This window comes from Balearica regulorum, chromosome 11, assembly GCF_011004875.1.
Source record: "Balearica regulorum gibbericeps isolate bBalReg1 chromosome 11, bBalReg1.pri, whole genome shotgun sequence".
In the NCBI taxonomy this organism is placed as follows: domain Eukaryota; kingdom Metazoa; phylum Chordata; class Aves; order Gruiformes; family Gruidae; genus Balearica; species Balearica regulorum.
The window spans coordinates 1,780,251-1,796,366 of record NC_046194.1 but is presented as its reverse complement, the minus strand read 5'-3'; the positions used below and the strand labels follow the sequence as shown (position 1 = coordinate 1,796,366).

The following is a 16,116-nucleotide window of genomic DNA, read 5'->3' as shown; positions in this document are numbered from 1 at the left end:
AAAACTTAATCCCCCAGATAAGGAAAATGGACTGTAACCGCAGAGTGACAACGCATCGGTGTAGATGTCCTCTGCCTGAACCCTGCTTGGAGAAGGGACCCTGTAAACCTCTGCCTCTGCTCCAGGTGGTTCCAGGATGAGACCAAACTGGGCATTGTTTTACTTCAGTGTCATCATTGTTTAATACCTCTTTTTGTGAATTCTACTTCAGCGTTATTTCCTGACCTTGTCTTCTAAAACCTGTGATCTGTCCAAAGTCTCTTCTCAGTCTTAAGATTTAGAGGAGCATTATTGTATAACACCTTAATGTATTTTAAATTTAGTGGAGGAAAAGCAATACCTTGAGATAGTAATGTATTTCATGTTGGCAGAATTAGACTCTGGAAGGAGCCTAAATATTGCCGGTTTAGGAGACGTGCTTAGAAGTGTACGTGTGCATACATATGCGTGCACTGTCTTAGCATCTTTTTATCCTAGAGTTCAGACACACAGAAAGGTTCCTCGTCTGAATTCTCTTAGCCTGTGGCAAACATGAAATGTTTTGACATTTGAGTTGGGTTGGATCATAGTACAGGACAGCAGAGCTGACTTGTAATACTCTGTACTTGCCATAGGCGAAGAGTGTGGATGCAGACGCGTACCACAACCCTGGTGACATGCAGTGACTTGTGCATATGAGTGCACTGTCAGTCGGGATGTGGTCTGAAGCAGTTCTAACTGTAATTACAAGTAGACTAGGAATTACAGCCTGATGAATTCACATGACTTGTTTAAAAGAATATACACATTATTCATAAATTATAGATTGCTTAAGCACTTTAGTTTGCGAGGTTCAGCTTCTTAAAACTGACTGCCCCAAACTCCAGTTTCTTCAGTAACATATACTGGGTTTCCACCAGCATTCATATCCCTGACTGTCAGATTGTGGCTATAAACTTAATCATAGAGATTCTTTATTAAATGTACAATATTTACAAGGTTTTTGTACTGACGTTTCGTTTCTTATGTTGCATGACAGGTGGTGGAAGAAAACGGAGTTCGTAAAGTGGTTGTATTGCCACACTCGGCTGAATTCCACCCTTCCATGCATCCTCCTCCTCCTCCTCCCCATGTGCCACATTACATGCATCATCACCATGCTTTGCTTCCCCACCCACCGCACCCAGTGTACCCTCCAGTTCCTGGGACAGGAGAGCTGCCACCGCAGTTCATTCACCAGCATCCACCGCCACACGTTTTTCAAGAACAAGGTGAGGGCGCAGGTGATGGTTAAATACACGAGAAGGCCTTTCCCTCGGTGCAGCTAGATCGAGGCAGCTCAGTTCTGTCGGTGGCTCTTTCAGACGTTTCTGTGATTTTTGGTGCTGGTTATTAGACTCCCTGAGCATTACGTGTGTTTATGGGGTATCTTAAAATACATGTGTGTGTAAGGTATCCTGGAGCCCGGTCTGAAGGCGCTCTGCGTGTGCACAGCATGGTTGTGTAAAGTTTAAATCTTCTCCTCTTCTGTTTTTAAGGATTTAATGCAAAAGCAGTAACTTAGAAGTGTTCTAATACTGTGTATCTTTTTCATGGATCCTTACCGTTGTTGCTGTAAATGCCGCAATGATTGCTTCTACCTCTCTCTAAAACTGTGCTCTCCAAAACTGCAGCGTTTTGTCACAGCCTTGGCACGAAGATTTTTGAAAATGCATTTAATTTGATACGTGAATGTATTTTTTTGGCTAGACAGAGTCCAAATATGACTGGAAAGAAAATAAAAGTAACATACATAAACCAAAACCAATAGTAATCCATGCTGGAGGGTGAAGGGTGAGTCCACTTTATATTTAAGAACTGAATGAAGGAGGACTGGGATCAGTGCTGAATTAAACCAGGCTGTAAGCCTTATTGTATAAACAAGCATTTAACACAGAAAGAAATTAGACTATGTAAGACCATTCACTGTCTCTGTCTTTCAAGCTTAATTTAGTAATTAAGCTATTTTGGCTCATGTCTAGGGTAAAATACTCAGTAGCGTCCAAGCTATGTTTTAAAAGTAAGTTTGGGTCCTAAATTTGCTTACACTTTTTTTGAAAATGTGACTGTATGGCTGTATCAGCAAAGAAAGGCAACTGTGAGGTGTAATCTTTCAGCAGCTAACAAAAGAGAAAGGCCTGAAGAATTACATTTTAAAAAAAAAAGGGGGGAGGAACTCCCAACCCTAAGCTCAGCAAGTTATCAAATAATATTTAAGAAAAAAAAATAATCAACAATTTGGATATGGGTTAAATAGGAAAAAAGGACGTTTGCTTGCAGATATTTTGTATATCTTACCATAGCATTTAACTAACATTGACAACGTTTCAAAACAAGAATTTTAACCCTCTTGGCGCATTCTTCTCCGACTACCTGACCTTTATGCTCCCACACTGATTTAAGCCCAATCCATAAACCCTTTATCAGGTGAGGTTCCTAAAGTCTAGTGACGCTCTGCCAGTCACAGCGCGATACGCGCGTTTTTCTTCCCTGTAGCCCAGAGACACCCGAGCATCAGCCGTGATCTCCTCAGGACTTCGCCCGTGCACCAAGCCGCAGATCGGTGAGCCGTGCAGCTCCACGCGTCTACAGACGAACAGAGCAAGCACCGTGAAGTTCCTTGGGTTTTCAAGTTCTGGTTTTACTGTAGTTGTTCTAACTCACAGAACGTTTCTCGGTGTCAAATAAATTGTACTGAATAATGAACTAAGTTCTTTCTTTGTAGAACCTCGTTCTCATGGAAGGACAAACTTCATTCAGCGAGATGAAAGGAGTCTCAAAATGCAAGAACACCTGAAGAAAAGACTAAAAGACAGACAAGCTAGTGGTCATACTAACAATAAACTTAACAGTCCTCCATCTTCACCGCATAAAGTTGTTAATTCTTCCAATGCAACAATTCAGAATGGAAATGGAAAGGGACAGCAAGGGGCAGGAGGACCGCTAAAGCAGAAGCAGATAGGAAAAACAAAGGGCAGTCCAGATGCAGAGATGGGAGGTAGGTTGTATTAAAAGGGTAAAAAAAAAAAAAATCTAGAGTCTTTCCTAACAGAAGGTGCTCTAAGTTCATTGCACAATAGTCTCTGAAAAAACTGAATTTGTAAATTTCTTTGGCTGTTCAGGATTAAAGAAAGCCTGAAATGCTTTTCGTTATGTTTGGATTTTTTTTCCTCTAGAAGTAATAGTCATGTCAAGTTTGTTCATTTGAGATTTATCAAATAAGATCTTCAGGAAGATTTGATTTTAAACCTTTTGTTTACTTCTGTACCTTTTCTGACCTGGGACTGATCAATATTCCAAGTGAGGATGGCCCACGAGTACTTAGATAAAAGACTTCTGGTGTCCTCAGACTTTATGGTACCTTTCAGGTTTCTTGAAAACTCCAAGAAATAGGAAGGTTTGAGCAGCTGTCTGTACAGGGTGCTGTCTGATCCCTTGCCATTTCAGTTCAGCGCATTATTTTGCTCGAATGAAAGTTTGGGGGTTTTAATAGCTTATGGCTATTTACTTGCATATACTAAAATATCTTGTGTACAATATCTTTGTCTCTGCTGTTGGTTCGAAACGGTGTTGCTGAAATGCAGTTTCTTACCGTGATTCTTTAAATGATTTGTGTGTCTTAGTGTTTTATGTGTTTGTGTCTTAATTTAAGTGGTCTTGTTGGGCTGCAAGGTCTAGTCCTTGTCTGTGTCACCATTGTATTTAACTCTCTGGTTAGAGAAATAAGAGAGAAATCTGACTTTGTATCTTGGGAAGTAAGTAGAGGTAGAAGCTTTTGTCCAACTTGTTTCAAGGACAAAAAATATACATGATTAAAGATTTGCTTAATACAAATGTTTTAGGATGGGGGGGGGGGGAGTTTTTATTTGCAGGCAGAATAATATCCTGAATTGTTCGACATGGACAATTGTAAAGATAGGATTCAGTTTACAGATGTAAACCTTTTGGTACCTGTAGGTATTTTTAGTGTGCAGTTTTGATCAGGCTCCTTCTGAATTATGCCTAGACCAAGTGTTTTGCAATAGAAATTCAAGAAAATCACATACAATGGAGAGATAAGATCTTATTGTCATTTTTTTTAACACCTTTCATTCTTAGAGCAATGTTTTTTGTGTTGTCAAAGAAAACCCATTTATGCTCAGATTAGCAAAATATACCCTTTGTGCAGGATGTACTCAAAGAGTTTTTGTAACACTGTTAGTTTTGGATTGTTCATGTTTCTACCCGTCAGGCAGCCAAAACAAACACGGGAAATGAACTTTGCACAATAAGTACTATTGTTAAACTCTTAATGAGGCGAACTCCATCTTGTGGTGGCATTTCTGTAACAGGCTGCTTTACTCTTGGGGTTTTTGGTAATCTGTTTTGTATTTGAAATTTCAGAATCAGACACAGAGTCCAAGAAATGTGATATTCACTTGAGCATTGGCAAGCCAGTCGTAAGTATTATCCTTAAAATACCATTATTTTTCTGTGCATATACTTTCTATAAAATAACGTGTCTTATTGATCTCTTTTTCTTTTTTCTTGATGGTTTATTTTTTTAATGGAGAAAATGTATTTTAGTTGTCAGAGTTTATAGCTGGGAAAGGGCAACCATGCTATGGAAACCCAGTATTCCTCAACCTTCTGAAACAGTCTGTCTGACTCAGTTTCCCAGTCTGTAAGCTGAGAGTGTATCCACTGTTGAAGTTGTCTAGCGTGTATGAGGGCTTTAGTACCTTGCAAACCAAGGACCTGCTAAACTTACAGAAGTCTGTCCACTATTGGAACCATCCTTCGTTCAGCATAGAGAATTTAAGAGTATTGGCAATAGAATTACTGAAACTGGATCATCTTTTTATGTTGTGTTTAGAAATTGGAGCAAATATCTGAGGTTTTAAAGACTTATCTAGGAAGTTGGAGTCTGTTGACGTTAATTTTAAAGTCTAAACACTAAAACCGCGCTGATATTTCTGATCTTGAGCGTGCTTAATCCAAAGAAGAGTTTCATTATCTGTACGCTAAGCATGGGTTGTATTCTTTTGCTCCAGCTTTCTAGCTATTCTTTGGTACGCTAGTATTTTTTCATTGCTGCTTCTGACATCTGTGTTAATGCCAACAGAGGGTCATGGTGACTTTGTCAGAGAAAATTTGGAGTGTGGGAATTAAGCAGCAAAAAAAACTTGGACCAAAAATTTTAGTCTTGAGCACTTAAACTCAGAGCCTCTTGCTATCGTATAGTTTAGTGGTTAAATATTAAGATTATGTGAGGGAGTTGTAATAGAGTTAGAAAGTTAGGCCATCTGACTCTGCGTGTATATAGATCTGGTGTCAGTGTTCAAGACTCCAAATCTGAACATTGCTCCAAATCAGTGATGCAAACGGTGCAGGTGAAATAAATGTTTTCTCTTCATACACTGAGACAATATAGTGTGTCTGTAAGTTTGGTTAGTGTTTGGAGGGAAATCCTGTAATCTGATATTTTAGAAATGAAAAGAGGAAATAATTTAAATTCAAATAATAGCTCAATATTTCCACTACAAAGGTAAAGAATTCCTCCAGTGAGGAACTGCGTAGGCAAACTAGCAACACCATGTTATTGACTAATATACCTTTTATTACAGAAAGCAAACTTACTTGCATTATTTATGCTTTTAATAGGTTTCTGATATACAAGCAAGATCAGCCGTTCTGTCCTGGAATCTCCCAGTTAGTTCACAGAATGGAGAGAGCCATAGTCATAGTCCAGCAGCATTTACATTTGAAGTAGCAATATCCAACAGTGGTAAAAATGGAAAATTTAAATCTGTCTATGTGTAAGTTTAGTTTCTTCATTTAAGCACAATACCGATGTTTAAAACCATTAACCGATCAGCAATCTCTCTATCAGGAGCTGTTTGTTGACTTGCAGACCTACCTACTTCACATGAAATAAATTTTAAGTAATGTCACTAAAGAGTTACGTGGACAATGGAAAACTTGAAAATTAAATGTGCGCTACATGGTTTTGCTTTTCAATAAGCTTTTATCCTTTAAAGTATAAGGAAGAGCTGTAACTCATTATGGTTTTTCTTTCCTTTTCACAGTGGGGAAGAATTAACAATCACACTTCCTGATCTCAGACCAGCAACTGATTACCATGCCAGGTACGTTTCTGGGAATGAAATACCTAATTGTTGATGTGTTAATGACAAAATTATTGTGGCTGCGTGAAGAAGGTGTGATTGCAAACAACTTGAGGAATATTCTGCACAAAATATCATAGCTGTGGACACTACTGTTGCATTACTTCTAATTCCATAAAAATATCACCTCATTTTCTTCCCTACTATCTTCTCTGTCTTTTCTTGTTTCTCTGACATACAAACTTTGAGTTATTCTCTGTCAGTATGTTTTAGAACAACAAGGTTGGACTTGGTGAAAGAGATTGTTGTAGGCTGAAGGCAGCGGCAAATAAAATAATTTAGACTTTAACGTGGATTTGCAAGTCTGACTTGTGAGCTTGATTTGTAAAGTTGCTTCTCTAAACCGCAAGCTTCTGTAGCAGTGCAGGTAGGGAAGTGGAAACTGCCTGAAATGGGGTGAAGTTAGCTGCTGTGTTGCAAGGGAACAAGACGTGACGTTCAAGAACTGCCACGCAGAGTAAATAAGCATAACTGGAGAAGGTGTTTAACTGGTTGGGGAAAAGACAATCTGGTTCAACAAGCCAGGAGAACACGGTGATCCAGTGGTAGATGAGAGCGCCTCAGTTCTTGGGCAGAGCAGGACACAAGTTTTAAGACTGACTGAAGCAAGCTCCTGTTCTTAAACTGCACGAGAGTTCCAAGTGTGTTCCAAGCTCCGCTTGCACGGTGTGGTGTGTGTTTGGTTCATGGTGTTGCTTTCCATACAGGCCGGCTGTCTTTTACCTACAAGTCATTTGATAAGACAGACAGTACTTCTGAAACATTAGTCAAGCTGTTGCGCTTCAAGAACAACAAAGGGAGCACGACTTTCGCAGAGATTCGGTCCCGCTTGAACAATGACACTGACAGACACGGCTTTGTTGCCTGAACAGCTGGTTGAGCCCATTTTAGTATCCATACTCTTGCACAAGCGAGTGTTGTCCATATTTGAATCTCGGGGTCTTTCTAGCAAAAGGTTAATTTCAAGTCAGGTATTCTGTTACCATTTGGTAAGACTTGCTGTAGTTTTGGTCGTGCCTCCCGTGTGTATTTCATCACTGAAATATCCCCACTGTGATAGACAGCAATTGTTACTTAAATGCAGGATGCCAGATGAGCCTTCAGGATCAGTACGTGTGCCTGTGATCTCCATCACACCGCTGTCAGCGTGCCCATCTCCCTGAACATCAAACGGACAGTGGTGTTTCTTATGATGTGGGCATCAGCTACTAGAACCTGGAGTGGCATCATAAACTTGCTTTTTGTTACTTCTTCCTGAATGAAAAGGCATGGAACTGTTGTCTTTTAGGCCTGAAAGAAGAGGGATTGGGCACTTGTTTCCTTTAACATGAGCAGGCTGGTCTTGTTGCTGTAACCACTGCTTGTGATTAAATGCATTTCTAAATACACAACTCTGTCCTTAAATTTTCAGGTGCTAATGCAACAGCAACATAACAAATTGTCCTTTTTGTTCAGAGTTTCAGCAACCAGCAGTTCCATAAAAGAATCCATTTCGGAATTAGTGAGCTTCACTACAGAAAGTTGTGAGCCGGACTGTCCAGCCGCACCGAAGCTAATTAACAGAACCAAAAACAGCCTGAGCTTGCAGTGGAAGGTAAGCAGTCTGGCGTCACTTGCGTCCGGTGTATTTAAATCCACTTTGTAAGTAATTTAGTCTGTACTTCAGGTGTTGGCTTTTCAGTTGCTCAGCTAAGACCGATAACTGTGAAATCATGATTGTTTCTTCCTCTTTCTTTTGCTGCTTGCTTAGCTTCTTGCCCGTGGCTTTAGTGTGATAGAGTTGGTAGCAGGTCCTGCTATGAACTATTCCGTAGGAAAGTTCTCTTCTGAACCAGCAGCGTAGGACAGGATAGAGCATTTAGATTTTTGCTTTGGGTTCCTGGATGATAAATAGATATGACTTAATGTTTATCTGTGATCGCTTGTTGGTGACTGTATTTTCTTGGCTTTTCATGTTTTTCATATGACTACGCTTATAGCTGGAAAATGGTTTATAGCTAATTGACTTTAGTTAAATTATTTGTATAAGCTGTACTCAAAGTAAAGGATGTTCCCAATTCATACGTCATAACAAAGACAAACATTGCTTGTCTGAATGCTTACATTGCTCAGAGTTGATGAACACATAGTGCAAGAACACAGGGGAAAAAAGCTATAAGAGTATCACTTGAACTTATGAGTAGTTTTATTTTATGAATAATGCATCTTCTAAACTATCAGAATTACTAGTAGTAGTATAGCAGGCTGGAGAACCTCAGGAGTGAGGAATTAAATGAGGTAAAATAGCTGCTAGCTTTTCCCCTTTCTAACTCACTTCACTGAATACGTGTGTCTGTGCCCGTAGTGGAGTTTCGATGATCACAAGTGTGTTTGTGGAAGAGGAGGGCTGTCTGTATGCCCGCTGCAGGTTCCTTTCAGCTCTACGTTAACTGTTTTGCTTTAAAAGGAAGTTGTGATATATTATATTCAATTGTTCATGTGTTTTTAATGTGCAAAAACGTTTATAAAGTACAACCATTTGATCTTAACTTTTTTCATTGTTTCTTTATTTTCAGTCCTCAAATGACAATGGTTCCAAAATAACTAATTTTCTTTTAGAGTGGGATGAGGTAAGACCTTTTCTAGTGCAAAAAAAAAATCATAATGACATCTGTAGACCAATTATACTTAAAAATACTTTTTGCTTAGGTACATCAGCTATTTTCAGTGCAACTGTCCAGACAGTTTTAAAGGGACAAGGCAGTTAAAAAGCTTGAATAAAATGACTAGCATTGTATCAATTCAAAAGTGTAAAACTCCCTCGTTTGGCTCTTGTCGAGCGTCATTAATTCCTGTGCTTTGTTTAAATGGATGAGCGTTTGGCTTGTATCTTCAGTGGCTGTCACAAATATCGCTCAGCTTTTTGAACTTCTTACTGAAACGTGTCCCAAAGTGATTAAAAAAAAAGTCAAAAGTGTGTTTTGTTTCCAGCTGCAGTCATTTATCACCATTTTGTCAAATCTACAGTGCCAAAAACCCAACAGATACCTCAAAATACGGTTTTATTATCAAGAATGCTCAGGATTACTGTCAGGCATACTTGGTATGGCCATGATGATGTCAGCATTTTACATTCTTTAGACGTAATGATTTATTTTTAATTATTATTGAATCAGTGACATGAAATTTAGGAAAATTTAAAGTGAAGAAATTGAATTAGCAGGGAGCGTGCAGTCCCCATGCAAAAAGTGACTCTGGTTGTTCTCACTGTTTTAAAGGGGAAGAATGGAGCCTTCAAAGAGTGCTACTACGGGCATCTGAAGCAGTATAAACTTAGCAAACTCTCCCCTTCTACAAAATATTCGCTCAGATTAGCTGCTAAAAATGATATTGGAATGAGGTAATGAACACAATGTGTCCTCTCATCTATTTTTCTCGTCAACTACATCTGCTGCTGTTAATATTTTTTAAAAAAAAAAAAAACCACAAACTTTTGCAGTGGGTTCAGCGAGACAGTGACATACTACACAGCAGGAATTGTGCCGCCAGCCCCACCGCCCCCGGTGCTGGTTGAAGCAGGAGTGACCTGGCTGTCGGTGAAGTGGAGCCCACCCAGCGGGGTGTCATCAGAGGACTCTCTCACTTACAGTTTAGACATGGAAGAAGAAGGTTCTGTAAGTACTAGGTTTTGTTATATGTGCAAAAAAAAAAAAAGCCTGATAGGCAGTAGCGCTTAAATAAAAGATTAACTCGATATTTTACTGTCAAATAAATTCTGCAACAGATGGCAAGCATTACGTGCGTTCATGAAACAAAGATGAAATTCAAGCTAAAAAAAAAAATTTGATCAATCTGATCTGTTTTTCTTATTTATTGTGGAAAATTAGTGACTGCGTTTGTTCTTATTTTCCCTCCTTTCCAGGGTTATGGTTTCCAGCCACAGTACAATGGAGATGAACTCTCATGCACTTTAAGAAATCTTAGGAGGAGTACATCCTATAAGTTTAGGGTTTGTACTATGTTTTGTTCGTAATTTAATTAAGACTGTATGCTTTTCTGGAATTTTAGCATTTTCATACAGCTAAGACACTTTCAGTGGAGGTAGCAGAAAATTACCCACAGTACTTCTGTCGTTACAATAGTTTTTGATGGAATTGTAATATAAATCAGATCTTTTGCACTAGCTCATTCTGTTTTCTTTTACGTTGTGTCTTTTTTGTTGGGTTTTTTGGTTGTGTTGAGTGGTTTTTTTCATGGAAGAACTTTGTAAATCAGCAGGATGTTACTTGTCGTTACATCAAGCACTTACTATATGTTCCGTTCATTCCTGAAACAGCTCTTTGCCTACAACAGTGAAGGAAAAAGTAGTCCCAGTGAGGTGGTAGAACACAGCACTAATCCTGATAAACCCGGGCCGCCAAGTAAACCAGCTGTAAAGGGCAAGATCCATTCGCACAGCGTGAAAGTTACGTGGGGTAGGTTACCTTTTGTTAACGCTGCACGAGTGCTGCTTGTGTAGGTACAGTCACTCACTAATGCAGGTTAAAACCAGGTGAACTCAGGCTAATTACTTCTCTCTGCAGATATTTTTATTGCAGGATAAATGCTTAGCATTACCAAAAAACTGCAACTTGGTTTGTTTTGGGGCTGTAGTACAAAAGTAATGGGGGTTTTTATTCATTTTAGAGAAGCAGTCGGTGCTATTGTAATAGCCTCAGTTGTAATAGCCTCTAGATTTACTGTGATGCTTAAATAATTTTCATGTGCTCTTAAAAAAAATGAGACACTATACCTGAAATTGGCAGCCTTTTACTAGTTGCTCTTCTTCCTGGCATAATTGCGATAAATAATAGAAAAAATCCTGTCGTTCTGGGAAATGTATTGTGACTATATAAGTATGCTGTTTTCTGTTTCTCTTTGAATTGAGTTTTCTACTTGAATATATTGTACAATGAATTAATACGTTCCCTGAAAAAACTGATAACAAAATAATGCATTGTTTTTCAATCTTCTATAATTTATTTGAAGATGTTGATTTCTTTCAGAACCACCCAAAGACAACGGAGGAGCAGACATTTCTAAGTACTTTTTGGAAATCTCGGAAACATCACCTGGTAAGCAATTGTCTTTGAGTGCTAATTCAATGACTGATTCACTGCTCATTGCTCTAGCAATCACTGTTCTGTTTTCACATGTGTATATTGGGTTGTACGTGTTCTCTGCGTAATTGATCGCTCAAATTTAATTCTGTGGCTTGACTATCTTAACTAATAACGGCATGAGAGAATTTTCAAGGTTGATTTTTGCAAAAGATTTTATGTATAAAGCATTCTCTTTCTTTCTCTCCTCAGGAAGTAAATGGGACACCATATACAGCGGCTCCCAGAGAGAACATGTGTGCGATCACCTCAAGCCTGGCACTTCGTACAGAATGAGAGTGTATTGTGTCAGTAAAGGGGGCGAAAGCCAGGTGAGAAAAACGAGAAGAAATTTGCTTCTGAAAAACCATTGCTACTTATGCTCTAGTGAAATGCAGTTTTGTGTTTCCACTCTAAAATAACATGTATTACTGCTAGGCTTCTGATGTTATGACTGTTACGACATCAGCTGTTCCTCCTGGACCGTGTCATGCTCCATGCCTGGCAGGCAAAGCTAAGCCCAAGGAAATCACTTTACAGTGGGGTAAGCTCCAGTGTTTCTGAGCAAAATACTTTTCTGACTTTAAATATCATAACACAAATGAAAAATCTGTAGAACTCTTTAAGGGGAAAAAAAATAAAAATACATAGATATCGTCAGTGTCCTTAGCTGTTTCTTTAAGACAACCACGGCTTGCTAACCACCTCTGGTTTGGTGCTGCGCGCATGATGCGCGTGCAACGATGCAGTGAGACTTTAGCAGATATCAGTGGCTTCCAGTGGGAAAGCTTGGTGACTGCCTCATTGCTGACACGGGTTTGGCAATTTAAAAATCAACCCTCCTGTTCTCATTTTTATCTCAGTAAAGGACATAATCAAAACGCAATGAAGGTACACTGGCTTTTGAAGGAAATAGGTGGAAAATAGTTGAGGAAAAAAAATGGCGAAGGCCATCTTGGTCTAATCAGATCTGGGGGGCAAAAGCAAGCTTCATAAAGTGTTTCTGCTCAGATGTGTGATTAAAGCCTGCATTCTTAACTTGTAGAATTCATCTGATTCAACTTTTAGCTTGAGAAGGCTGATGAGAAACTATTTAAAAGAAAAAGTGCTTTGTAAAATTAATAGGGAAAAAAAAAACCCAAAACAACTCTTCTTATTTTGTAGGCCCACCATCGGTAGATGGAGGTTCTGACATCACGGAATATATTGTAGAGATGGCAAACTCTGAACAAGATGAACGCAGACAAGTGTATCAGGGTCTGGCATCTGAATATGTAGTAAACAACCTACTTCCAGGGAGAACGTATTGCTTCTGGATACGAGCAGCAAATAAAGTCGGGGTAACCACTGTGCTAACGAGATCAAAGTTGTTTTGTTTTACCCAAGAGAGAGCAATGATCCTATTTTCTTACAAGCCTGATGTTTTGTAGGTTCTGTGCTCTGTTGGAGGAGCAAAATTTCTTAGAGCATTAAAAAAAAATAAAATTTAAAGATTTAATAAATTAGGGCTGAAGGAGAAGGACTGAACGTCCTCGACTAAGAGGATGTTCACTGTGTGTTTTGTTTCCGTTGTTTACTGGATGCTGTCAGTCCAAGGTTAGTGCTAGTCGTTCTGTTACTACTTCCAGTCATTTCTCTGACTGCAGTTTGAACCCTGCCTTCCTGGCTGAGAATGACCACTGAATGTTTGTGCCTTAAGAAGTTGCTTTACGTTTTAGTTAGCATAGACTCTGCAGGTTTCTGGTGTGTAGAGGGGGGTGTTCAAATAATGCCAGGTTTGAAAAAGGTTAGAAGTGTCGGTCGTGTGAAAGTCTATCTGAAACGGTACCCAGCTCTTCTGGAAGCCAGGTCCTGACTGCAGGGGAAGGAGGAGTTGCAAAACCATAGCAGTGGGAGGATTACAGATATCCTGTAGGCACAGGGCCAGTTTGGAGAGTAAACTACCTGAAAGGAATTTTAAACGGTGCTGTGAAACTGAGCACTGAACTCTTCTATTTATTTCTCTGTTGAGTTAAAAATAATTTGTTTTCTTCAGCTCATACACTTGCACATCAGTTCTTGCTCTACTGCTGTTGCTGTATTCATGCAATGGTATTTTCTTGCAGCTTGGCCCTCACTCTGAGAAAGCAGAGATCTCTACTGCTCCAGGCCCCCCGGATCAGTGTTGCAAACCCCTGATAACTTGTAAAAGTGCAACGTGTGTTGTTGTTTCATGGGAGGTAGGTTTTAATGATTTTCAGTACTACACTAATTAATATTTGGCTTTTGGATTTTAGTGGCGTGTGCATGATACACAGAAATGGAAGAAACAACATGTTGAGGTAGAATATTTTAAGCACATGTCTTTATAGAGGTATGTGTTGGGTTTGTAAATTTTATCAGCTATGAATTTCCATCTTAACTGTATAAATTGGGTAACACTTAATCCTCCTCATGGTATGATAACTAACATATATTTGGTTCATCCAAGTGGTAAGAGATTGTGAGGCATTCACGGTTCTGGTCCAAACCGTGGTGGTGTTACAGCCATGTGTGCAGACAGAAACCTTTTAACAAGCTGGTCTGAAAATCGTGCCCTTGGCTATGGGGGAAAAGACCTCAGGTTTCACCCTGGTGCTGCTGTTCCACTGTCTGTTCAGTGTAACGAGAGATCACGCTTGTACGGTGAACGTGTGTGTGGGCAGTAGCTGAAAGGGAATTTATCACCCGCAGAGTCCAGCGTGCAACGGTGCGGAAATCAGTGACTACAGGCTGGACTGGGGACAAGCAGAAGGGTCGATGCACATCATTTACACTGGCCCTTGCCAGAGCTACGAAGTGAAAGGTCTCACACCTGCAACCACATATTACTGCAGAGTCCAGGTATGACAAGCCTTTCGTTCTGTGTTACTAAGCAAATGAACAGGAACATACAGCTTGAAGAAAAACTTCAGCTAGAGATAAAGTCACATACTGTCACCTACTAGTGCCATAGAGAAGGTAACTGGTAAAAATGCTTTCCCTTCTCCCCCAGTCTCTCCTAACTACACGTTTCTAGAAATGAAATTTCCACCTAGTGTTGCATTAAATACCAGCCTTTTTGCCGCCTTTACGTTTTATTTGGGAGATTTTCCATTCTCTTCCAAATTGCTTTTAATGACGTGCAAAACGAAGCACGATAGCTGTGACTATCTGGTTGGAAAAACGGAGATTCGGTGAACAGTGCGTGGTCTCTTTCAGGCTGTGAACGTCGCTGGAGTTGGGTTGTTTGGTGAGACCAGTGTGGTGACAACCCCTGCGTCAGTGCCTGCAGCAGTGTCAGTACTGCACTTACTTGAAGAAGACCAAGTGGAAATTTCTGTTCCTTTATCAACGTGCCTTGCAATTCAATGGGAAGAACCATGTTGTCACGGGTCAGAGATCACTGGATATAACATAGAATATGGGGAAAAGCAGCTGATAACTGTTGGAAGAAATACAAGCCATGTTCTTGAGAATCTGCTGCCTGACACTTTGTACAGGTAATGATTAATCACTTTATTCTGAAACCACATTTGTAGGACTTTCAGTCAATAGCTTTGTGGGTAGTGTGTTAAATTTTTGAAGCCATTTTTCGGTCAGTGTACAGACTATTTGCCTAATTTACTCTGCAACTCCGAAAAAATAAAATTGTCATATCCAAAATCTCACCGTGATGCTTTTGCAGCAAGAGTTAAGATTTCTGTGCTAAGATTAACATTCTGTCTCACAGCCAAGGCTTTATTCTAAGCTTTCTGGGTCCAGAATTTTTTATTCGGAAGCAATGTTATGGCATGATCAGTATCTCAGCAGAGGAGGAGGAGTGCAGGGATAGGAGCAGAGCAGCTGTTCCTGTGTTGCGTGCTTGGTCTGGGTTAAAGCTTAGTTCAGATGACAGCTCGTCAGTGGGAGGCCGACGGTTCAGGTGAACGCGGAGGACCTGGGCGCTTGTTCACTGAACAGAATAAACCTGAACAATGCTGAGAAACACTGAAGCTTCATTATGTTGAAAACAATGTAATTATGTTGACTTGTTTTGAAGGAGGCTCTTTTTATAGTTAATTTCTAACTGTATTTTAATTGCTTTATTGTTTGTAGTTATATTTTTTACAAACTTTAACTCTTGCTTTATTACCTAGCATTTTTTTCAGGGCTGCAAGTAAATTAACCATATAGCTGCTTTTCTCGCATTTCTAGAATTAGAATACAGGCCATAAACAGCTTTGGAGTTGGTCCTTTCAGTCATTCCATTAAAGCCAAAACGAAACCACTACCTCCTGACCCTCCTCATCTCGAATGCGTGGTCTTCAGCTACCAGAGCCTTAAACTTAAATGGGGTGAAGGTCCCAGCAGAGCTTTAATTACCAACCCTACCCAATTCAACTTGCAGATGGAGGACAGGTTTGGCAGGTAAGATAATCACAGCGTTAAGGATATTGTTGCTTTACAACTTCCTATCAGGTTTTTAAGACATTTTAAGTGTTCTCACTTCTGTTTGCACTAGTAAGTCATTTGGGCATCCCAAAGGCTGCATTTTGGTATCCCATCTTTCAACCAGAAACGTCGTTAGTACCTGTTGCACTGGTACTTACTTGTAAGCAGTAAATACTACTTTTTAAATACCAATATATTACCACCTTCCTATGTTGGCAGGGTTTTTTTATTTTTTTTGAAATTCAGAAATGAAGTCCAGTTTGCGTATAAGAAACGTGGGGTTGACCACTGTTCTTTAACTTGAAATTGCAACCTATCTAGTCTTTGTATGGGTTATTCTCTTGATTTAAATCGAGAGTCTGGTCACGTAGTTTCGAGAGTTT

General features: G+C 39.6%; 1 protein-coding gene across 3 annotated transcripts in view; it reads left to right on the top strand.

Annotated features, from left to right (window-relative positions):
- The window catches only part of LOC104637861 (fibronectin type-III domain-containing protein 3a-like), a 48,656-nt gene that overhangs the window by 27,543 nt on the left and 4,997 nt on the right, over positions 1-16,116 (top strand). For all 3 annotated transcript variants that reach the window (XM_075763013.1, XM_075763015.1, XM_075763014.1), the window contains 19 exons: positions 1,019-1,250; positions 2,744-3,016; positions 4,402-4,457; positions 5,662-5,816; positions 6,087-6,146; positions 7,641-7,779; positions 8,741-8,794; positions 9,443-9,564; positions 9,664-9,838; positions 10,087-10,173; positions 10,501-10,639; positions 11,210-11,278; positions 11,516-11,634; positions 11,741-11,846; positions 12,467-12,642; positions 13,408-13,521; positions 14,015-14,164; positions 14,522-14,802; positions 15,497-15,709. In XM_075763013.1, coding sequence (XP_075619128.1) covers positions 1,019-1,250; positions 2,744-3,016; positions 4,402-4,457; positions 5,662-5,816; positions 6,087-6,146; positions 7,641-7,779; positions 8,741-8,794; positions 9,443-9,564; positions 9,664-9,838; positions 10,087-10,173; positions 10,501-10,639; positions 11,210-11,278; positions 11,516-11,634; positions 11,741-11,846; positions 12,467-12,642; positions 13,408-13,521; positions 14,015-14,164; positions 14,522-14,802; positions 15,497-15,709 — 2,720 coding nt within the window. The remainder of the gene's footprint in view (positions 1-1,018; positions 1,251-2,743; positions 3,017-4,401; positions 4,458-5,661; positions 5,817-6,086; positions 6,147-7,640; positions 7,780-8,740; positions 8,795-9,442; positions 9,565-9,663; positions 9,839-10,086; positions 10,174-10,500; positions 10,640-11,209; positions 11,279-11,515; positions 11,635-11,740; positions 11,847-12,466; positions 12,643-13,407; positions 13,522-14,014; positions 14,165-14,521; positions 14,803-15,496; positions 15,710-16,116) is intronic.